Source organism: Phyllostomus hastatus, unplaced genomic scaffold (genome assembly GCF_019186645.2).
Source record: "Phyllostomus hastatus isolate PE091 unplaced genomic scaffold, TTU_PhHast_1.1 phas_contig_1162, whole genome shotgun sequence".
Taxonomy (NCBI): Eukaryota; Metazoa; Chordata; class Mammalia; order Chiroptera; family Phyllostomidae; genus Phyllostomus; species Phyllostomus hastatus.
In genome coordinates, this window is record NW_025333537.1 from 12,262,586 (window position 1) to 12,285,243 (window position 22,658).

The 22,658-nt window shown below is 64.6% G+C and overlaps 1 protein-coding gene across 4 annotated transcripts in view; it reads left to right on the forward strand.

Moving 5' to 3' along the window:
* Window positions 1-4,917, forward strand: part of TMEM132B (transmembrane protein 132B) — a 151,732-nt gene extending 146,815 nt beyond the window's left edge. For all 4 annotated transcript variants that reach the window (XM_045841193.1, XM_045841221.1, XM_045841203.1 and 1 more), the window contains 3 exons: window positions 723-993; window positions 2,652-2,843; window positions 3,619-4,917. In XM_045841193.1, the coding sequence (XP_045697149.1) occupies window positions 723-993; window positions 2,652-2,843; window positions 3,619-4,785 (1,630 nt within the window). In that variant the 3' untranslated portion in view covers window positions 4,786-4,917. The remainder of the gene's footprint in view (window positions 1-722; window positions 994-2,651; window positions 2,844-3,618) is intronic.
* The last annotated feature ends 17,741 nt before the right edge of the window (window positions 4,918-22,658 follow it).

The following is a 22,658-nucleotide window of genomic DNA, read 5'->3' on the forward strand; positions in this document are numbered from 1 at the left end:
AAGAGTCTAACGTGTGGCCCCCCCGGGTCACCACCCATCGCCACCTGGGCACGTAGGGCGGGGGCAGCGCACAGTAGGTCTAACTAACCCGAGCCTGTGAGCGGCTGCCCCTTCCTCTCCGACACAAACCCGCACCCACGGGTGCTCCCGGGCTGGTCAGCAGCCACCCAGCAAGGCCCTCTCCTGAAAGGACAAGGGACGGTTGGTCTGGAGGGGAAGGTTCTGGAATCCCAGAGCCAGAGAGGACGGGTGAGGTCTTCCCACCTGGACAGACCTGAGTCTCGGGGACACCCCGGGGGTGGGGAGGGGCAGCGGCCTTTCTCCCACTTGCAGGCGAGGACACCGGCCGTCGCGGGCGGAGCCCAGGGCCAGCAGGGAGCTGGAAGCCGGTCCCGAACCTGCCGCCCCCGCACGGACCGGAGGCCGGCGTCGCCCCTGAGTGGGGGTGGTTTTGAAATTACAGGTTTCCGGGACACGGGGCAGAGAGAAGCCTCCCCCTCTGTGTGTGGGGGAGGGGAGCAGGGACGGGCTCCCCCCCACGTGCCACGGGGGCGCCTGCAGGAGCGTCGCGGGCACCGGCGGACGAATGTGGGCGGGGCCTGAGCGGCCCTGGCGGGAGGAAGCGGGATCCCGTCCCCGTGGCCTTAGGGACTCGCGAGTCGAGGCGCGCGGCCCGCCTCCCCGCGGGGATGGTGACCCACGTGTGGTTTGTCTGCGCCCAGGCCCACGCGCGAGAGCGAGGACGAGGAGGACGAGGAGCGGCGCGGCCGCGGGTGCGCCCTGCAGTACCAGCGTGCCGCGGTGCGCGTGCTGGCGCAGTTCGTGGCCGAGGCGCCCGGCGCGGGCCCGCCCAGCTACCTGCTGGGCCCCGACTGGCAGCTGGACGTCACCGACCTGGTGGCGGAGTTCCTGACGGTGGAGGACCCGAGGGTCGCCCAGGTAGAGGCCGGCAGGACCCTGGTGGGCCGGGAGCCGGGCATCACCGCCATCCAGGTACCACTGGCTGGGGCCCCTCCGCCTTCAGGGTGCGGGCGGGGGCGGGGCCGGCGGGGGCGGGGCCCGGGAGTCTCGGGCGGCGTCTGCCCGGACGCCACCGGTAATCACCGAAACCCAAACCCATTTTTTGCATTTTAGAGAGATTCAGGGAAAATACTGAAGCTCTCTGACCCAGGCTCAATCCCGTGCATAGCTCGAGTGGCCTTTTCCCGAGCTAACGCGCTTTCTGGCGTGGCTGGGGGAGGGCGGCGGGCGGGGGGGGGGGGGGAGCCACTTCTGTTCTCCTCACCCCCCGGGGGTTAGCCGTCCAGCCCCACTGTGCCTTGACTAGCAGGCAAAATGGTCTTTACAAAGCATGTATTTGCATTAAAAGTAATTTAAACATCTACAGCTAAGTGCTGTCTACTTTGCCAGAGCAATAGTAAAACTATCTTTCAGCCGGTGTTGATAGGACAATTAGGCAGAGATGGTGTCGCACAGTTTCAACAACAGTGTAAAACGTTATGGCTCATAGCTGGGGCGTTTGAGGTGTCACCCAAGGTAAATTCCGACCCAGCTGAATTACACGTGTTACGTTTTGTATCACTTTTCTGTGGCTGTGTAGCAAGCCACCAGGAGGCCAGCGGCTTCCAACGCCGCTGGTGACAGGGGTCCAGGAGGCTGGGCTCCGGTCCAGCCCTGGGCTCTGAGCTCGGGGGGCCACGGGGCCCCACCCACGGGGGTGGCCCGGCCGGTGGAGACTTGGGAGAAGGGTTCCTCCGAGATCAGCTCTGGCGGCAGGCAGAGCGCCCCTCCCCCGGTGTGGGATGGCGGGGGGGCCGTTTCCTGGTTGCCTGTCAGCCCAGACGTCCCTCTGCCCCTCGGGGCCTCCTGTGCCCTCCTCCCCGGCCCCTGCTCCACCAGCCGCGCCCACTGAGTCCCCCTGACACTGTGAGTGTCTCCGGCGTCCGCCCGCAGCTGGGGCCATCCCCCCCGCCCTCAGGGCCTCCCGCACCTGCCCTGGACCCGCCTGGAGAACCGGGGCAGTGCCCCCGTGTGAAGGCCACCTGCGCCGTGTGACGATAACACGACCCCGAGAGCAACCCCGGGGTCACAGGCGGGACGGACGAGGTGGGCCACCACGGCTGGGGGCAGCGGGGCCTGGAGCTCTGCCTGCCGGGCAGTCCGCTCCGTGGGCTCATCGGCCGGGTTCCCGACGAGGTGGGGAATGAGGAGGGGGACTCCCCCAGGTTAAGATTCCCTCTCCCACTCCGTGGTCACTCCCCGCAGGGGGCAGCTAGGTGCCCCGAGAGGCCATATGCGCAGGCGGTGGCCGATGAGCCCTTCTCCGCCATTTCCCCGCAGTTCTGCCGGTCCCCCCCTCCCACCCCCGAGTGTTAGTGGTCGGGGCGGGGGCGGGGGGAAGCCCCTCCTGGGCGTGCGGCACCGGGGCCGGCAGCGTGTAGGTGTCGCCTGCACGTTCCATCGAGCTCTTCTCAGAAAACACGCTGCCGCTACCGCGGTGTGAGTCACGGGGGGAAGTGGACGCAGGTGGGGCGCGAGCCCACACGCCTTCCCTACGGGCCCCCGGGGAGCGGAGGACTGGGGGGACCCTTCGGGGTTTAAAGCGGAGTGCGGGGCGGGGACCGGAGCTCTCTGGCTTCCCTCCTCTGCAGGTCCTGTCGCCGCTCTCGGACTCCATCCTGGCGGAGAAGACGGTGACCGTGCTGGAGGACCGCGTCACCATCGCTGACCTGGGCGTGCAGCTGGTGGCCGGCTTGTCCCTCTCCCTGCAGCCCCACAGGGCGGACCGGAGGGCCATCGTCTCCACGGTGACTGCCCAGGAGGTCCTGCAGGCCCCCCAGCAGGTAGGGTTCCGGGGCCCCTGGTGCAGTCTCCTTGGTGCTTCCGGCGTCTCATCCGGGCGGCTCCTCTCCAGGTGCTCGGGGACCTAGAGACAGGCCTCGCGTGTTCCTGTCCACGGACCCTGTGCCCGTGGGCCGTCTGCCCCCTCCGTCTGCTGCCGGCCCACGGCCACAGGGCCACGCGTTTCCCTTTTGCGGGAGCCCCTGCTTTTCGGTGCTTGGGAGTTCCACGGTGGCGTGGCTCCCGGGCACCGGGTGGCTGCTGCTTATCACGTGTTCACCGTCACTGCTTAAACCCTCCCACACCTTTAAACTGTCCCACGCCGCTCGTGAGGACCGCAGGCCTCCGTGAGCATCTCGAGACCTCTCCCCGGGGCCCTCCTGGCCGGTGGGTGTCCTCCGCCCCGCCCGCCTGGGCGTCCGGGGACAGAGGCCCCCGGTGACACCGTGTGCCGCCGACGGCCGGTAGCTGCCCCTGGATTTGGTTCGGATAAACTGCCTGGCCTTTCAGTGCGTTTTCCGGGGGTCAGAGCCAGAGTCTGCGGTACGGCGCGCAGTAGGTTGACGTGCCCTTCTGCGCGCTTATTGAAGCGAAGTGTCCGTCTCTCATGTGCGTGGGCCGGTTCTGGGCGGGCGGCGGCCATTCAGAGCGGTAAGACGTAGAACTTCGTCTGTCTTCCTGCCTGTGTGTGAGGGGTTCGAGGCAGGGAATCGCTGGTGTGTTGGCGAGTTGGGAGACCCCGATGGCAACGAGACGCCTTGGTTTCGTTTCTCCTAGGAAGCCATAGTCAGCTCCTGGATCCTGTTCAGCGACGGCGCGGTGACGCCCATGGACCTTTACGACCCCGAGGACTTCTCCCTGGCGGTCTCCTCGCTGGACGAGATGGTGGTGTCCGTCCAGGCGAGCCTGCAGCCCAAGTGGCCGGTGGTGGCCGCGGAGGGCGAGGGCCAGGGGCCCCTGATCAAGCTGGAGATGATGATCAGCGAGCCCTGCCAGAAGAGCAAGAGGAAGAGCGTCCTGGCCACGGGCAAAGGCCAGGTCAGGGTCAAGTTCGACCCGCACGTCGACCGGCACCAAGGGGGCACCAATGACATCGAGGGTGCGAGCCGGGACTACACGGACCCCCTCAGCAATGCCATAGGGCGCGAGGGCCACCAGGAGAGGGCGGCGCAGGAGTGGCTGCCACGCGGCGGCGTCGCTGCCGCGGGCCCGGAGGACAGAGGCAACGGCAGCAGCGTGGCCCCGCCACCCCCCGCAGAGAGGAAGGACAAGGGGCTGCTGAGGGGCGGCGGCCCGGACGCCTCCACGAGCTTCCCCGCGCGAGGGCGGCCCCGGGAGCCCAAGCCGTCCAGGGAGCTGACCGTGGCCTCCCGGGGGCTGAGCGACCTGGAGATCGGCATGTACGCGCTGCTGGGCGTCTTCTGCCTGGCCATCCTGGTCTTCCTGTCCAACTGCGTGGCCTTCGCCTGGAAGTACCGGCACAAGCGGTTCGCCGTGAGCGAGCAGGGGCCCGTGCCGCACTCGCACGACTGGGTCTGGCTGGGCAACGAGGTGGAGCTCCTGGAGAACCCGGTGGACGTGACGCTGCCGTCGGAGGAGTGCACGACCGTCCTGGACCGCGGGCTGCCCTTCGAGGAGCGGGACTTCCTGCTCAGCGGCGGCTCCCAGAAGGCCTTCCACAGCCACCTGCTCGGGCCCGCGGACTACGTCTACGAGAAGGACGCGCGGAACGAGCCCGGCACGCCGTCGTCCTCGGGCCCCAAGCGGAAGAGGGTCAAGTTCACGTCCTACACCACCATCCTGCCCGAGGACGGCGGCCCCTACACCAACTCCATCCTGTTCGACGGCGAGGACAGCATCAAGTGGGTGTGCCAGGACGTGGGGCCCGGCGGCCCCCCCCCGGGCTTCCGGGACTACCTGGGGGGGCTGCAGGGCCAGCTGTGAGCCGCGCCCCGGAGTTCGTATTCACCTTTATGCCTTCTGTTTTCGCAGCGCTGGAGCGGCGAGGTCGGTTAGCAATAGGGGGCGACTCGGCAGTGCTGACGTCGTGGGGGCCGGCTGGGGGGTGGAGGGGCCCCCCCCCCCCCCGTGCTCGGGCGGCTCAGGGGCCGGAGAGCTGGCGGGGCCGGCCAGCTGGCTAAGCCGGGGAACGTCTCCAGAGCAGCCCCGCGCCGGCCCGGGTGCGCCCTACCACCAGTCCGGTCTGCGGCTGGCCCCAGCTCCGTCCCCGACCCGGGACGGCCCCGCCCCCACGGGCGCTGCTGGTCCTCTGCTGCCGCGCGGCCGTGCGGAGTGGGGAAGGACTCGGCGTTGATTTTTCTACTCCTCGACCTTCTAAAGCACAGTGGGCGCCTCCGGCCCCGGGCCCGAGGCTGGACACGCACGAGAGACGCCGAATGTAGCCGCCCTTCGGGACGACGCTGCTCCTGGGTTTTATACGCTCTCCCCCCCCCCCCCGCTTCCCGGGCCCCCCCGCGGCCCTCCCGGGGACAGGAGGACGGGCCGCGTCCCCCTCCCCCTCCTCTCTGAGCTGTTCGATGTCCATGCGTTTCGTCGCGTCACGTTCTTCCCCGTGGGGCGGACAGGAGGTTCGCCACGTCCCTTCTGGGGTGTCCACGCAGAAAGCCCGGTTCTCCCTGGTTCTCCCCGCTTCCCCCTGTTGGGGGCGCCATTCCAGAAGCTTCCGCTCCCTCGTCTCCCCTCTGTCTCGTGGCCCGAGTCTCTCTGGCGTCCGGCGGGGACGTGGGGTTTTACTGAGACCGTGTGCGCACTGCGAGGGGGGCCGTGTCTTCACCATTGTTCCCTCGGTGAAGCGTGACCGCCCTGGGGCGGCGCGGGGGCCCGCCGACCGTGGCCTGACCTCCCGCGTGTGGGCGGTTGCCGGGGGCGCCTGGGGTGCGTTTCTGGGGCAAAAGGCCCCCAAACAGCTGTGTTTACACCAGTGCTTTTCGGTCGGCTCAGCCCAGCCCGTTGTCGTCCGGACCGAAGTCCAATGTGAGAGCGACGCGCACGGGGCAGAAACTGCGCAGGAAACGGCTTCCGGCTGGGCTTCCCGTCTCGCCGGAACACAGACACGTTTTTAAAACACAGAGTGATGGTTTCACTCAGCAATATGTACAGACCCACCCACACCCTCACCCTCCCCCCTGCCAAAAAAACCCCTCCAAAAACAAAGTCTCCCCGCCATGACTCTGGCAGCGATGAACCCACCCAGGGTGTGGTCCGATGGAGGAAAGGGAGGCGTTTTCAGCCCGAAATCCGTAAAAGTAGGTGGCTTCTCAGAGCCCCAGAAGCAGCTTGATGGAAACGCAGAGCTGTTGGAAAATCAAAGGGGAGGGAGAGAGAGGGAGAGAGAGAGGGAGAGAAGCATGGTTCCTACAGAAGTTTTAAATACAAATGTTTTTCAAAGAGCAGCGTGAACCGTGTGAAGCAGACCGAGGCTTTGAACTTGAGAGACTGTGAGGACGACTTTATTTATGGCGGCGGCGGTGGGGGGAGGCGATGCCTGGGCACCGGATCCGGAAGCCGCATTCCCAGCTCCCCGGGCCGTCTGGGTCCCGGAGAGATGGCGCTGGAAAGGCCCGGGGGGGGAGGGGGTGGGCGCCGGCCTGCAGGAGGTTGCTGGAGCGGGTCCCGGACCCCGGCCGGCTGGTGACTGGCTGGTCCTCGGAGAGGCGATGGACGGCTCCCTTGGAGATGCATGCGCACGGGAAGGTGACCCCCCAGTCTCGTGCAGCTGGAATGCGGCGGCCCCCAGGTCCTGCCTGTGTCTGGCCCACGGAACCCGCTCGCTGCAGACGTGACCAGTGACGCAGGCCCGTGTTCCCGGGGCCGGCGAGCTCGTGTTAAACGTGGGGGTGAGGGGGTGAAGCTGGGGCCCCAAGTGCTGGCTGTTTGTAAGGGGATGGCTGACGCCTCACAGGACCAGCCGTCCTCGGGGGCTGGGTGGGCGGGGCTGGGGGGAAGGCCCCGAGTGGGCGGAAACCTCCGGAGCCGTGCTCCCCGTGGGGCAGTTTCGGTTTTGTCTCCGGGGCCGTGGGGGCTTCGTGTTGGGCGCCGGGCCATCCTGAGTGGCGCCCTCCGCAGCTCCGAGGGCCGGCTGTGGCCCAGGGGCAAACGGGGGAGGCCGGGGCCTCGGGGGGCTCTGCAGCCGAGCCCGGAGCAGACGGCCACCGGGAGGCATCCCCTGCGGGTCCGTGAGAGCCACCTGGGGTGACACAGGCTCCTCACAGTCGCCGCCTCGGTTTGTGTTGAAACTCCGTGCAAACTGAAGGTCAAGTGCAAGGTCGTAGAGGAGGGGTCCGGTCAGCACACGCGTCTCACATCTCTGCACACAGACACACGTGCACCCACGTGTGGGAGCGTGAACAGCGAGGAGCCACGGAACACGGCGTTTAGTGAGTCGGCAGTGACCGTCCGCTGGCGTGGGCACCGTGCGCCTGGACAGAGCTTCGCCGAAGGTCTCTCTGCTCTCAGCGTGGACCATGTGGGCCACGGGTCGCGTCTGCGTGTCCTCCCGCGGCTCGGTTTGAAATGGAGAGGAAGACGATGCCCCAGGACATCGGAGCAAAGGTGGGGGAGCGACAGGAAACACAGTGTCCCAGGGGCTGCCCGTTTGCCTGGGGTTTGCAGGTTTTCACCCCTGAGCACCCCACCGGGTCGGAGCTGAGGGTGTGAAGGAGAAACACCTCTGGCAGAGTCCCTTCCACGCCCACGAGACGCCGCGGCCGCCCAGGGCAGACTCCAGCACGCCGCTGCGGGGGGTGGGCACCAGGCTGCCAGCGCTGAGTCACGGTGCGGGGGGACCCAGACAGCACAGGACTGTGGCGTGGGAGAGAACGCGAGGAGAAAAGACACCGGAAGCTTCTCCCGGAACCTTCCCTTGAAAGAACGCCCCCTAGCAAACCCCAGAACGCCGCGTCCGCCCCACCCGGGGGAGCCCGTGGCCTCCTGGCTGTCCTGTCTGGCACCCTGGCCGGCGCGGGTCCCCCGGCGGCAGTGACCCTCCCACTCGGGGCGGGGTTTCTTCCGTCCACAGGGACGCCGGGAAGGTGGGCCCCATCCGTCCCCGCGGCCACGTCTGTAGACAGTGTCGTGCGTGTTTCGGTCAGCGGTCTCGTGACCACGGTCCAGCCTCTGACCCCGGTCAGCGGCCACAGCGAGCAGGTTCCTCTGCTCCCCCTTGTCCTGGGCCCCTGGGCTCCCTGCTCCGTCCATCTCAAAAGTGGTCCCCATTCTCCATTGCTGTCTGCGTCTGCGACACCGTCTGGGTCACACCCCCGGCAGCTGTCCCCGCCCCCGTCAGAAACTCCCACGTGTGACGTAACCGTGCCGCCCGCCGTGCGGAGGGACCGCGGTGGCCAGGTCATGCCAACGCGCGGGGAGCAGATATTTTTGTATGTAATATAGGCAATATACTAGGACACCGAGCCGTGCGTCACGACAAGTACACTTTTTAAACTAAAAGCATGAAATCCGTAGCGTTCACTGTACAGACCCCGCCCCGCGCCCGCGCCCGCGCCCGCGCCGGTGGTGGGAGGACGGGGACCTGGCGCCGGGGGGAGCGCCGGCCCGGGGCGGGGCGGGCGGGCGGGCGGGGCTCGCCCCGTGACTGTGCGTGGAACCTGCCAGAACATTTTAATCTCATTTGTCATTGCTTTTGGATCTTTTCCCCCCTTTTCCTTTTTTTTTTTTCTGGAAATATTTCAGAAATAAAGTGACTTCATTTTCCAGCCTAAAAGTATATTCTAACCACAGGGTAGTGCGTCCTTTTTAACCCGGAAATAAACGCTTAGACCTTCTTCGCTGGTGCCGTTATTTCAACCGTGTGTTCCCACGGCGTCCGGGGGCCGTGGCTGTGTGTGGTGTGGGCCCCCCCCCGCCAGCGCTGGGGCACTGCCTCCTGGGGGCTCAGGAGGAGGCCGGTGGGGGCCCGTCCCTGCCCAGGGTCGGCCGGGCCGGGTCCAGCAGCAGGCATGAGGGGCGTGGTGGCCCCGGCCTCCATCCCCCTGCAGGTCCTTCCTCGGCGGGGGCCGCCTGTGCGATCCTCCCCCCAGGATCGGGGGAGGGGCAGGACTGGGCGCTGTGAGCCTTCTGGGTGGGGGGCACCTCGGATGCTGCGGGCCTCCTCTCAGGCCTTTGGGCGAATGCCACCCTCGCTTTTAGGGTGAGACGGGCACCACTGGGCACGTCACGGTGTGTCCCGCCGCAGCCTGGCCTCGCCCGGGGCCCTGTCCCCTCACCGGAGGGAGCCGGCGGGGACACTGGCTCGGCCGAGACACTGAATGTGGGGGGAGCGGCCCCCCGAGGGGCCCGGGCGCCCTCTCCCAGCCGAGCAGGCCCCCGTCCGGGCGAGGGCTGTCCCTTCTATTCTGTGTATTTCCCCCATTTTAACCCATGAATTCTTCAGTCACTTATTCGCTCCTGTTTGTCGAAAGTGGATTAAAACCCTGGTGGGCGGTGGCGCACTCCACGGCCGCTGGTGTTGAGCCGTCTCTCGGTGCCGTCGGAGGTGCGGGCCCTCTGCCGTGGGAGCACCGTCGGGGGGTCCACGAAATGGAGGGAGTGACGCAGGGGCGGCTGCGGACCGGACACTGTGTGTGCTCTCAGAGCAGCCGCTTCCCTGCCCCCCCCCCCTCGCCCCCTGCTGTGTGCGAACATTGGCCCAGGGTCAGCAGGGCTCTGTGGTCCCGGCCAGCCGGACCAGAGGACCCGCGGGGGGCGAGGTGGGGGCTGCTCGTCCGGGGAGACCCCTTGGGGTGATGAGGTAGGGGTGACAGAGGTCCGTCCTGCCTCTTGTGGCCCCAAACACGGAGGCGACCTTCTCACGGGAAACTGGAGAGCCGCTGCTGTTCCTCAGTTTTTGAAAAGATTTATTTATTTTTAGAGCGAGGGAAAGGGAAGGGGACGGAGAGGGGGAGAAACGTGGACGTGAGAGAAACGTCGATCAGTTGCCTCTTGTTGGTTGCCCCCCCGCCCCCCCACCGGGAGCCAGACCCGCAGCCCCGGCGCGTGCCCTGACCGGGACTCGGGGGCCTCGAGGGACCACTCCCAACCCGCCGCGCCGGTCAGGGCTGTTCCTCCTCCCCCTCGGGCGTTCGCGTGTAGCAGCCGCGCTGACACCGAACCCACACGCCACACCAGTCACGCGTGTAAAGTGCACCGTTGGGTGGCCTGGAGTCAACGCCCCGTTGCCGGGGTCGAGGCCCGCATGTGGCCCCGGGGGGAGCTGCAGAAGCCGCGCCGCCTCGTGGAGCCGCCGGAGGACCTGAGCCGGGCCTGGGTCCGGTCCCTCGAGGGCCGGGTGGCGGACGCTGTCGGACTCACCCGCACATCGTTGTTAGGAGGGGAGGAGGGCAGTGCAGCGGTCTGGGGTGCACGTGAGAACGCACCGTAACATCCACGGCAGGCACAGCCTGATGGCACAGCTGGGGGCCCCTGAGGTCCCCTCCGGTGGAAGCTGCGGCTTCGAGCGCGCTGGAGACCCTCGCGACCGGGGCCCGTCCTGCGGAGGACGGGGCGGCCCCCCCAGAGGGCGGCCGGCGAGCCCTGGGACCGCCCGTCGTGACCGTCTGTGGCTCCTGTTCCAGAGAGCGGACACCCTCACACACCGACGCCCCCGGGCTCAGGCGAGGGAAGCCCCCACAGAGCCGCAGACCCTCTTAGAGGAGACTCGACAGCTCCCACGTCACCACGGGCGGTTTGGGTAAGAGCCGCCGTCAGGGCTCGCAGGGGCCGGTGGGGCGGGCGCGAGGGAAGGTGGTGGTTGGAGGGAAACAGGGCAGGGAGCGGCCCTGGGAGTCTCCCGCGGAGAGGGGCGGGGGGTGCCACTGTCCAAGAAGCCACACGGCGAGTGGCAGCTGGGCAGACCTCCTCGAGGGAGCGGGAAACAGGGACCCCTGCACTGTCATGTCCACGGTGTTTCGTGGGAGCCCACCCATGCCGCTCACTCGAGGGCGGGGCGAGGTTAGGAGACGCCGGAGAAAACCAGGTACACAGCGCCCTCGGCGTCCGATTCGACTCCCCAAACCGGGTGCGCGTCTCTGCCGCCGCCGGGAGACGCAGCCGGACAGCGAACGTTTTGTGCTGGAGCAGAAAGTGGAAGCACGGCACGGGAGGGGGCTCCACGGAGAGCTACCCGAGGAAGGTGAACCGCGGGAGCGCCGAGGGGAACTTCCCCAGGGCGCGGAAGGGACGCCCGTGGGGCTCGTCCGCAGCAGAAGAATCGAGACCCCCGGACGCCTCAGGAAGCTGGCAGCGCCCCTTGAGGGGGTCCGGGGACTCGGGGGGCCGGAGAGCAGGTGTGCACGGCCCCCCAGAATCAGCAGCAGCGGCTTTTAACCCCGAGCCTCCGTCAGAAGGCCCCTGCGCCCCTGCCGCCCCCGACGCGGCCTGGAGAAGGAGCAGCGGGCGATGAAATAAATGGCTGCGTTTATTTCCTCTCTCTGCTGCCCACGGTCAATGGGGAAATGGCATCTTGAATGAGAGCAATTTGTAGACTTATTTCGTGCCTTTTCTTTTTTATTTGATGTTGGGGTTGAGGGCAGGGAGAATGGACATCTTGAGAGCAACAGGCCCACCTGTGTTTCTGCGTTATCTCCCTGGCGCCGGCCCCCACCCGGCCAGGCTCCTGCATGGGGGCCGTTCGTTGGGGGGGCGCAGGGAGCTGCTCTCCGAGCAGCCGGGGTGCCGGGAGCCTGCTCCGGCCGGCCGGCCGGCCGCTGTCAGCCACTCACCCTGCGGTCAGACGAGAGATCCCAAATAGGCCAGAAACCATAAGGGGAGAAACAAACAAACAAACGAACAAAAAAACAGCAAAAAAACCACCCCTATTAGCTTTAACAAACAGACAGTTCTGTTCTCTGGGAAGAAAGCAGGAAGTTTGCACTAAATGACCCAGTCATTCTTGAAACGGAAAACACGGCCATCACCCCAGGGTTTCAGGATGCACGCAGGGGTGGCGGGCGCAGCCGCCCCGACTAGCCACATGGTGCGCCTGGCCTCGGAGTGTGGTGGCTCACGGAGCGACTGGAACCCCCTCAGCTTTGGAGTTCAGGGACTCAGGGGGGACGACCCCTCAGCTGGAGCGACTGGTACCCCCTCGCGCAGCAGCGAGTGTCGCTTCCGTCAGCCGCCGACGATGTGATGTTTGTATTTTATCTGGAACGTAGATGTGTCTGCCTGTGGGTGACTCACTCTCTCCGGAGGGAAGTCGGTGCTGTGGCGGCTGCATCCTCGTTCCGGGGACGCGCTGTTTTTGTCCCGGCGGCTCGCCCACGCCCCTGCACACGCACCCACGCCCGAGGTGTATCCGCCCTTCCTGAACGTGCAACGTCAGGTCGTCCCCTGCTTCCTTGGGCACCTTTGCCTGCAGCTTCATGGAAGGACCCCTGCCCTGCGCCTCTGCTCCTGCCTCGGGGGTTCCCGTGTGCCTCTCCACGGGAGTGATGACGGGACAGTGATGGTGATGGTGATGATGGTGACGGTGATGGTGGTGACGGTGATGATGGTGGTACGGGTGGTGGTGGTGATGGTGGTGGTAGTGGTGGTGGCGAAGGTGACAGTGATGATGGTGATGATGGTGGTGGTGGTGAAGGTGACAGTGATGATGGTGATGGTGGTGGTGATGACAGTGATGGTGGTGATGGTGATGGTGATGACAGTGATGGTGGTGACGGTGGTGAAGGTGATGGTGGTGATGATGGTAGTGATGGTGACAGTGATGGTGGTGGTGATGGTGACGGTGATGATGATGGTGATGGTGGTGACGGTGATGATGGTGGTGATGGTGGTGATAGTGGAGATGGTGACGATGATGGTGATGATGATGGTGATAGTGGTGCTGACAGTGGTAATGGTGATGGTGGTAAAGGTGACAGTGATGATGGTGGTGATGGTGGTGATAGTGGAGACGGTGACGATGGTGAAGGGGGGAACGATTGGTGACTGCTAGGGTGGGTTGGATTACTTGCTCCTCCCATCAGGCTATGCAAACGCTCCACTCTGTTGGCTTTCACCTTGGTCATGTGACCCTCACTAGCCAATAGAATGAGAGTGGAAATGACTAATCCTTCTTTCGAACCAGTGACCGCGTCTTCCCAGGCTTAGACGAGGGGCCCACCCACACTGCGGGGGTGGGACTGGACTAGTCGGTAGGCTGTGGCGTCATCGCTAGGTTGGGATGGGGGCGCTCGTGGGTTCCCCCACAACAGTGCAGCTAAAATGAACGCAAGGCCTCCCGCCTGAGAATGTCTCTGTCGGGTGACCGTGCCCAGCGCTGAGCAGGCTTCCATGCAGAAACCCATCCTATCGCTGCCGCCCCCCGAAACCGGACAAGAGTGGGAGGATGCATCTCAAGAGTGAGAGCGTCGGGACGGTGGGAGACGCCTCCCTGAGGTGAGGCGGGGACCGCCGTGCGCAGCACAGAGCTCGGGAGGGAGCGGGCGCCATGCCTGAGGGACACAGGGACCCCGGAGTGGCCGAGCCAGGGGCGGGAAGAAGGCAGGCCTGTGCCTCAGGGGACGGCGTGTTATTGCAACGTGACAGGACTGTGCGCATGGCCCGACCTGAGCCCGGGGCATCCTGCTGTCTCACCGGGGGCGGAAACGCGTGGGACCTGCTGGACCGTTTAGACAGGGGCCAGGAGGACACGCCCCGTGAGCCCATTTGAAAGGGGACGTTCACATGCCACACCCGCCTCACGCCCTTGCTCCTGGACAGGACCCGTGGGCCGCGGGGCGGGCGTCGTCACCTTGTGTCCCAGGCAGAACTGCTGTCCCAGCACCGGGCGTGGCCGGAGTTCCGGGGCAGAGCTCCACCCTCTGACGCCCGGGCCCCAGGCCCAGGGGATGACCGGCTGCCAGCGGGGGGCCGAAGGGCCGCTTGGGAGCTGCGGGGCGGAGGGCCGTGGGCGGTCAGCACCACCTCTGGGCGGCTCCTGGGGCACGCCGGCTGGACGCGGGCCCGGGGTCGGTCCCAAACTAAAGAAGGAAAATCTCGGACACCTGGAGCCCAGCACCTTCCCGAGCTGCTAGAAACTTATGCAAAACCGGCTCTTTCTCCCCAACAGGGGCCGGGGAGGCTCGGGGTGGGAGGGGGTTCGATGTTGTACCTGGTGCTGAAACCACAGAGTCGAACCGCTGTCCGGCCCTCATCGGTCCCCCCCCACCCCGCCCCTCGGCGTTTGCGTGGCCCACTCGGCATGACATCGCCGTGGGGGTGGGGGAGGAGACGCCCACCCAGGCTGTTATCTCGGGGAGTCGGGGAGCCCGTTGTGAATGAGTTACAACATCGTTTGAATAATGCGCACACGCTGTTTATCTGACCGGACCTTCTCCGAGACGAGCCACGCGGCTCCCTCCCTGCCGACCGCCCCGTGCCTCTGGGAGGAGGAGGAGGGGCTATCTTTAACTCCGAGTTGCTGGGGGAGGCGCGTGGGGCCCGTTTTTTGGGGGTGGGAGGCGGTGCTCTCAGATGTTCAGCTGAGAAACGGCCTCCCCGGGGTTGGCCCAACGTTATTTCCCACCCACTTTGACACGCCCACTGTCGTGAAACAGTGTGGGCGCTGGAGCCCGGGCCCCTGGACCTCCCCAAGCCCTCTCGGCTGCAGTGATGGGCTCGCGCGGTGTCTGCTGGAGCCCGGCGGGGGAGCCCGACCTCCGGCCCCCCTTTGGGCCGCTGGCCGGGGCAGACGCGGCTGGCGCTGGGGGCGGACAGTGTCTGGGCTGGATGCTGGCCTGGTTCTGAGGAGGGCGGTGCCCTGAGCTGAAGAGCAACTGTGTGAGCTCACAGCTGGCGACCGGGGGCCGGGAGCCGTTTGGGGGGCCGCCGACCGGGCGACCGAAGGCACCTTCGCGTGAACACTTTCCCTGCGGCTCCTGACGGAGGCGGGTGCGGGGGCGGCCGCACGTCTCACGCAGCCCGGAACGGAGCCGGCTGGGTCGTGCACCCCCGTAGCTGAGCTCCACGTGCGGGGCTCGGGCCGCGCCCGGCGGCCTTCTCCGTGGAGACTGTGCACCCCAGAAACGCAGGTCAGAGCCGGGGGCTGTGGGCAACAGTGTCAGAGGGGCGTGTGCACTCTCACGAGTGGGTCGTTGTTAGTGCAGGGGGCTAGAAATTCATGAAAGAGAAGGGGGCGAAGCTGGCTGGGCTTAATTAGGTCGGGAGCTGCGGCTCCACACGCCCTGGGGGCTGCGGCGTCCTCTGCCTGGGGGGACCTCGTTCCCGAGGGCCGGGAAGGGTCTGTTACCAGCCGTCCCCCAGGGTCGCCAAGGAAGGGAACAACCAGGGGAAGTTCTCTGCTGCGCGTGGGCCCGTGGGAGCCAAGGGGGCAACTGTGGAGACCGGGCCGTCTGGCCTGGGGAAGGATCGGACTGGATGAGGGGCACCCCTCCCCCAGGATCTAGGACTTGGACTGGTTAGGGGCAGGGGCCAGCGCAAGCCCGGGAAGGATCCGGCTCCTGGTCCTTCCCAAGCCCGAGATGATGTAACTCAGGCCAGCAAAGGCAAACGCGAGCTCCCTCTCCGATACGTGTGTGTTCATGTGTGTGTTCACGTGTGTTCTCACGTGTTCTCTCTCTGTAGCAGCCATGCGGGCTCAGCAGCCACGTGGGCTCCCAGCACAGGCTCCAAGTGCGAGCCTGAGTACCACCGGGGACAGAGACTGTGCCAGCAGCCGGACGGGGGAGAGGCTGGGCGGGACTGAGCTTTGACGGGAACCGAACCAGCGGCACAGGAGTCCGGGACCCTGGGCCTCCCCCACAGCGGGATGGACAGACAGATGACGGACTGCAGCTGAACTGGGGGGCGGGGGGCAGCCCTCCGTGTTTGCCCAGGTTCAGGACGTCTCCCCTCCGTCCCTCGGCCTCCCACATGTGGCCCCTGCCGTGCTGTTCTCGTGACACCGCGAGGACCCCCATCGGCACCGGCACAGGCTCGTAGAGGCAGGGAACAGCATCGGGACTCTCCTGGAACAGACCGGGCGGAGTGCTCCAGGGAGGACCCGTCTTAATAAACCTACCCAGGGCTGTGCGCTCTGCACGGTGAGAGCTTTGGGGAGGGACACCCCCACCCCAGAAAACACCCTTCAGACTCTCATCACGGGGCTTGGGACTCCACAGCTGGCACCTCCGTTTCTTTGGGGTTCTAAATCGACCTCGGGTCAGCACCACGTACGACACTGGGCCAGAGGACGTCGAACAAGACGGGTGTTGTCTCTGCCACCACGCAGCCTGAGAGCGCGTCCCGTGTTTCTGGACACGCCTCGTAGAAAACCCTCTCCGTGGTTTGCTGCCGGTGTGGCTGGCCCACCCGTGAGGATGCCACGAATCTCATGTTCCTGGGCCCTGACCTTCAGAGTCGTGGCCGTCGGCTGGCACAAGGCCAGCTGGAAGCTCATTAAGGAAATACCTGGTGGGAAAGTAAACGTGCCCGAGGTAACATTACCAGCACAAGGAGCGGGCAGCGTCATCGCAAACGCAGAAAACGAAAACAGAAACAAACAAATCCCAGCGACAAAGCCCTGAGGCCCCACCGAGGGGGGCCGGACCCCGCACGAACCATCTGTCCCCGTTTATGTAAATCGGCCGAGCTCGCTGTTTTGGTTTAAATTACCCTCCACGTGGATTGGACGGCAGTAACATTCTGTTTCTCGTTCACACGCCTCATCCTTGAAACTTTTTAAGGGAACGCAGACTCGGTGTTAGGATTGAAGAGGTTTTGATGTTTTTCTCCTCTGAGCTCTCGGCAGTCCCTTTGAAGAGGAGGACATGAATATTCACCAAACAGGAAGTCGGAGCTTGCTGTCACCAGCCGGCGCGTGTGTGTGACTTTCCTGGGGTCTGTCATCTTTTCCGGGAGAGCCCGTCCTTACTTGCCCTTCTGCTTAGAAACTCGGGTCTTAGATCTAAAAACTCCTCACGCGGAGTCGTCTGGACGGAGAGGGGAGGGTGCGCTGTGCCCCCCTCTGGCTACAGAAAAGGCACCTCACTTGTGATGCCCTCTGCCAGCTCCTTGATGGGGGGGTGGGCTTCAGAGACCAAAGCAGTCCTGGGCCTGGGCGCAGCCGTGGGGTTCTGTGGAGCCAGGAGAGGTGAAGTCCGTGTGCCTGCTACACAGCCCTCCGTGACCCCAGGCTCTGCCTGGCCGGCCCTGACCCCACCCTCAGCTCCCTCCCCACCTTGGTGCTCCGCCCTCCCCAGGTGCCAGTGATTCCAGCCTCGTCCCCGGGACACGTTCGAAACCCACCCGCCCCTGCACACCCGCTCACCCAGGTTTGTGCACGCTGGCATTTTCCTTGAACTCTAAACACGTCATCTGAAGACAAATCACGCACCACTGACATAAATACATCAGCCCGTGGCTCCCTCTGTCATTATAATTCTAAATTTCGGGACACAGATCAATGTGCGCTGATTCATGGCCTTGCGTCCTTCAACTTGTCTTCAGGAACGACTGGGACGGTGACAGTGATCGATGGCAAGGGCCACCGTGGCATTCGGTGGCGATGAAGCCCCCCCCCGTGGCTGTCCCCACACAGACCCCGGCGGCTGGGGGCGCTGGCTGGGGGCAAGGAAGCGGGTCTCGGGGTCCACTGTCGGCTAGCAGCTGGCGGGAGGGACGAAGGAGGACCCTTCCCGTCTCGCCCCCTCGGCCCGCTCATGGGCTCCTTGGTCTCAGGCCCGTGGCTGCCTGCGCCTCTCCAGCTTCCCGCCACGGGGCCGGCCCTACCGGCTGCCTTTCCTGCCCCCGGGGCCCCTGGCTGTGGGGCAACCCTGACCCCCACAGGGGTCACATGAGGCCAGAGGCCTGGGCAGCCCTGCTCCCTGCTTTGGGCTGCACCCTGGCCTCACATGTCTTCTCCATGCTTCCGGCTCTCGCCCACTGCCCCTCGTGCCCGGGCCCCGTGCCCCTGTCTCTGTGGGGAGTTTTATTAATTAAGTTATTTTAAAGGCACAGTCACTGAAGGGTGATGGGACAGGCTGTGCTTCCAGCAGGCTCTCAGCGCGGGGCCAGGGGCCGGGCAGCAGACCGAGCCGCACAGATGCTGGACCACCCAGACCCAGGGACACGGGGCGACATCCGCCCCGGTGTCCTGGGGCGTCCCTGAGACAGGCTGGAGGGCGCCGCGGCAGGAGGGTTCCTGTGTCACCGGAAGGCAGGGTCTGTGCTGCCACCTGCGCGCACGCCGCTGTGGGGACCTTCCTCCCTCTCTCCATCCCCGAGCTGGGGCACACACTCGCCGCCTCCGGTCCCGAGGCCCCGATAAACACCCGCGCGTCCGGTGCCCACGGAGCCCAAGGGCCCCGCCTGCCCTTCAGGTGTCTGTCCGCGGTCGCCCCTTCTGGCTCCACGGCCCCTCGGCCGCCGCCGTCCTCTTCCCGGTCCAGGCTGTGAGGGTCGCACGACGATTCGCTCCGGCTCTGCGTGCGGGGGGAGACGCCGCCCAGCAGGTGTTGTTGAAAAGGCTTTTAATCCCTGGAAGCGCGGCCGGCCCCAGCGGGTTGAAAGCGCTGCAGCTCCTTTTCTGAAGACGCGTGCGGTGGCCTGATCTGATGGCCGCCGTTTGCTGTGATAAAGACATGGGATCAAAGCCGCGCATCAAAATGTGTGTTTTTTAAAAACTCTGTCCCTGCCGATCGCTCTAGGCAGTCACAGCCGGTTTCGTGGCTTTCTCCTCTCCGCGTGCGGCTGGAGGAAGGGGTGTTCTGGTCCCCCCCGCCCCCCGCCCCTCCGCGCTTGGATTGAATTCTCTCTTTTTCCTCCACAAATCGGGGCACATGCAGCCTAATCCCACGGGGAGGCGGAGGGCTTTGTCGGAGAAAGGAGACCTTGTCTCCGAGTTCCTTTGTGCGTCCAGAGGACGCCGCCGCAAGGACAGCCGCCTTTGCATGCGGTGCGTTTCCTTACCCGTTTGTCCGCAGGAAAATGACATCAGGCAATTTTACAGGCATTTGCCTTTCCAGGAGGAAGGTTTTCATGCCGCTCCGGGCTCCTGGCTTTGCAGAATGGGGCTCCTGCACGCATTTTCCCAAATAATGAAAAAATAATAATAATAACAAATGCTTATTGTGCATCGGACCTTGCGCCGAGAGCCTGCAAATGCGTTCAGGTGCCAATGCGCTCACCTGGAAGGAAAACAGCTGACACTCACGAAACCAGGAGCCGGGGGGAGGGGGGCCGGGCGCTCACGGTGCATCTTCTCCTTCGGGGGCCCGCGGGCCGGCCATGTGCGGTGGCAGCGGTGGGCTGTCTGGTCCCCAGACGCTGCCTTTGCCCCCAGGACACCGAGCTCAGTGACATTTTCAGCGTGCCTGGACCGCGCTCTGGCCAACGGCACGTGCGCATCTCCTAGTCCTGACCCTTTCCCCGGAGAGGGGAACTCTGGGAGCTTTGCAAACGTGGTTGTTTCCGAGGCAGGTGGGAGCTAGGTCCTCGCCTCCCGGGGTCCTCAGGGAGGGTCCCCTGTTTGGGGCCATTTTATCGCTGGACCCCCAGCGAGGCCCGAGCAACCCAATCCACACTGACAGACGGCTTTAGAAGTGCGGTTGCTAGAGTATCGACTGAGAACGCAGACTTGTTCATCAGAGTCCACTGGTCTGTGCAATTCACTCTCCGGCTAAGATGACTTCATTGACTTCTCCCAAAAATTTTAGAGGTGGTTTACAAAGCACCCCGGGAGAGACAGCTAAGCCTAATAGAACATTTTGTTTTGTGAATAATACCGTCTGATTAGCAATGCATGCGTGCTCCCGAGTTTATGAAACGTATCCGTTTGGCCTCTTGCATTTGCAAGGAACAGGAAATCCCACTCAGGTCGGCTCCAGCCAACAGGGGAACGGCTACGTTTTCCAAAGCTCGGGTGTCCGGGGCAGACGGGCTGCAGTCCCGTGGGGTCCGGGGTTCGTTGGAACTATCTCTCTCGACCTTGTGTCCTGCCGTCCATGCTGTGACGCTTGTGACTCCTAGGGGGTCTCGTGCCTCCCTCCTGGAGCCGGGGGTGGGCACGGGGTGGGGGCTCCTCTTGTTGTCGGAGACCCACGCTCACTGCCGTCCCTCATGTCCTTTCTGTCCCCCCCTCCACCGTCCCAGCTGGCCAAGCCCGGCTCTGCGGCTTGCTTTCTTTCTTTCTTTCTCTGTTTCTTTCTTTGTTTCTTTCTTTCCTTCCTTCCTTTCCTTTCTTCCTTCCTTCCTTCCTTTCCTTCCTTCTTTCTTTCCTTCCTTTCCTTCCTTCCTTCCTTCCTTCCTTCCTTCCTTCCTTCTTTCTTTCTTTCTTTCTTTCTTTCTTTCTTTCTTTCTTTCTTTCTTTCTTTCTTTCTCTTTTAAAAATACTTAGTTATTTTTAGAGCAGGGAAGGGAGGGAAAAAAAGAGCGAGAGGAATATCCCCACCAGTTGCCTTTCGCACGCCCCCTACTGGGGGACCTGGTCTGCAACCCAGGCCGGTGCCCTGACTGGGAATCGAACCGGCGACGCTTTGGTTCGCAGGCCGGCACTCAGTCCACTGAGCCACACCAGCCAGGGCTGTGCTGGCTTTCTTTAACATCGTCCACGTGGTGGCTGGCGTCAGAGCCATTGCAAAGAGGGCTCCTGTGCACATATCTTTGTAACAACAACATCGTCCGTCTTTCCGACCCCCTCTTGCTCGAATCTGCCCGGGTCCCGTGGCGTCTGCTTTGTCCTTTGGTCCTGCTGATCACTGACGCACCCGGACCTGTAGCCCAGGGTTTGCTGGAACCGCCCCTGTGCTCAGATCCGCGCCTCCCCGACCCCCACCCCCGCCGCCACCCCCACCCCGAGGAGAGGAGGAAGCCACGTACAGACCCCTAGGACAGACCCCTAGGACAGACCCCTAGGACAGATCCCCAGGGGCCTCGTGGCTGGGACCACAGCGACGGGACTTTGTCGGTCGGCAGCAAAGGAGGTTTTTGCTTTTGGACCCACGGCCCTCCCTGGCTCTGGCTGGGTCCTGACGTCTGCGGTCATTAACCGCCCCCGGCCCCCCTCCCCTGACCTAACAGCAGCCCAGATCCTGCCCCGTCCCAAGGTGGTCCTTGAGGACGTCGGTCCCGCCGCCCTCCTGGCTCCACTGGCGTCCCGAATGAAGTGGCCCCCGCTTGCCCCGACGTCCCGCCACCCCACACAGTGGCGGCTCCGGTGCAGCCGGCGGTCGGGGCGCGTTCGCTCCGTCACCCGCGCCTGGTCTCCTCTAAGACGACGCTCCCATCTATAACTGCAAACAGGCCGTGAAGAGCTTCACGCCGAACCGCCGCGTGGCTGTTTGGGTAACACGTCTCCACGGGGCCCCACGGCGTGGGAAGGAGCCGGCGGGCCTGGCCCGCCACGTGAGCGATGCCTGGCGATCATCAGCGCTCAAGTCCTGGTGTTCCGGGACGCCGTGTCCCCGACGACTCCCTCGGCGACGGAGCACCCTGCGGTCCAGCCAAGCAGCTTCCTCGAGAGACGCCACCAGCTCCCCAGTCTCTGTGCGGTTCGTCTCCTGCCGCCGGGACACTGGCGTGGCAGCGTTTGAAACGTTCTGTGACCGGGTTCGTCAACCAGGGTGCAGGTCATGGGGTCACACGTTTTTATCTTGCGGGAACCCGGGGTGAACTTGAACTTGCACGAAGCCCAGAGAGGCCACCTGAGTGAGAGGGGCTGATGACAGGAAGGGACGGGTACTCAGGGGCGTCTCCCGCCAGGCCCGGCCCAGAGGGTCGTGCGGGTGACCCGCCCCCTAATCGGGAAGACGCTTCCCCCCAGAACCCACGTTGCGGTCAGCTCGGGCCCTTCTCGGGGTTGGCCGTGTGGCCGGACCAGGAGGCCGCACCCTCCCAAACAAGAGGACCCAGAGGTCTCCTCCCGTAGCTCGCTCTTGTCTTTGCTGGCCACCCCCCCGCCCCAGAGTCCTTTGCAGGCTGCGCTGTGTGGCTGCCAGCCGCTACAGCCCCCCATAGACCCCTCCTCTCAGCAGGGCCGGTGGCCTGTCCCCTGGGGTTGGCCGAGGCAGATGGGACTGCGGGGCGGGGGGGGGGGAGTGGTCTGGAGGAGGAGCCAGCACTGGGGCGGCACGTCCTCCGTGTACCCGGGACGGGACGCAGCGTGTTCCTTCCACGTGGTGGGGGGGAGTCGGGCGGAGGATTCTGTAATTCTGTTCATTGTAGCAGGAAAATAATTCGCTCTCAGGCTCTCAAGATTACGATGGAAATGAGCCCCGTTCCTCACTCGGGGCTGTGTCACCGCTGCGAAGGGCAAGGCCGTCCTACAGCACTGTGCCTGCTAGGGACCTGATGATTTCTTTGGCTCAGTGTAAGCTTGCAACTTCAGAAATCTGTTAAAGCTGTTAATGCACTGAAGGCAGTGAAAATTCCCCAAATGCCCCCTCGTTCCCCCCAAATCCTCGTCCTTTCGAAATTGCAGAGCAGGCCCCATAAGCAGTCTGACTAACTGCCTCTGACTCTCTGTCTCCCAAAAGGAGTCTGCTCTCTGTCTTCTGTGCCAATCTCACTCCTCGGGCCGGGAAATATCGAGCAAACCCTGCACAGGAATGTCGGGGCTCTTGAAGAATACATTGCCTCCTCATAAATGCCAGGTTTGGAAAGTGGCACGGATTCAAGGAATGAATGGGACGCTGCATCGGGCATTTGGAGTAAGCAGTAGCTTTATTGTCCGCCTCCCCCGCTTTGGAACTGGAGGCGCAAGGAATACACGTAGTCAGGAATTACTTAAAATCTTCCCCCTGCACGTCAGTCTTTTATCCGTTTGTAAAGTGGGAATAATTATGTGGGTGCCGCACACCCCCCTCGGAGGAGGGGGAGGAAGA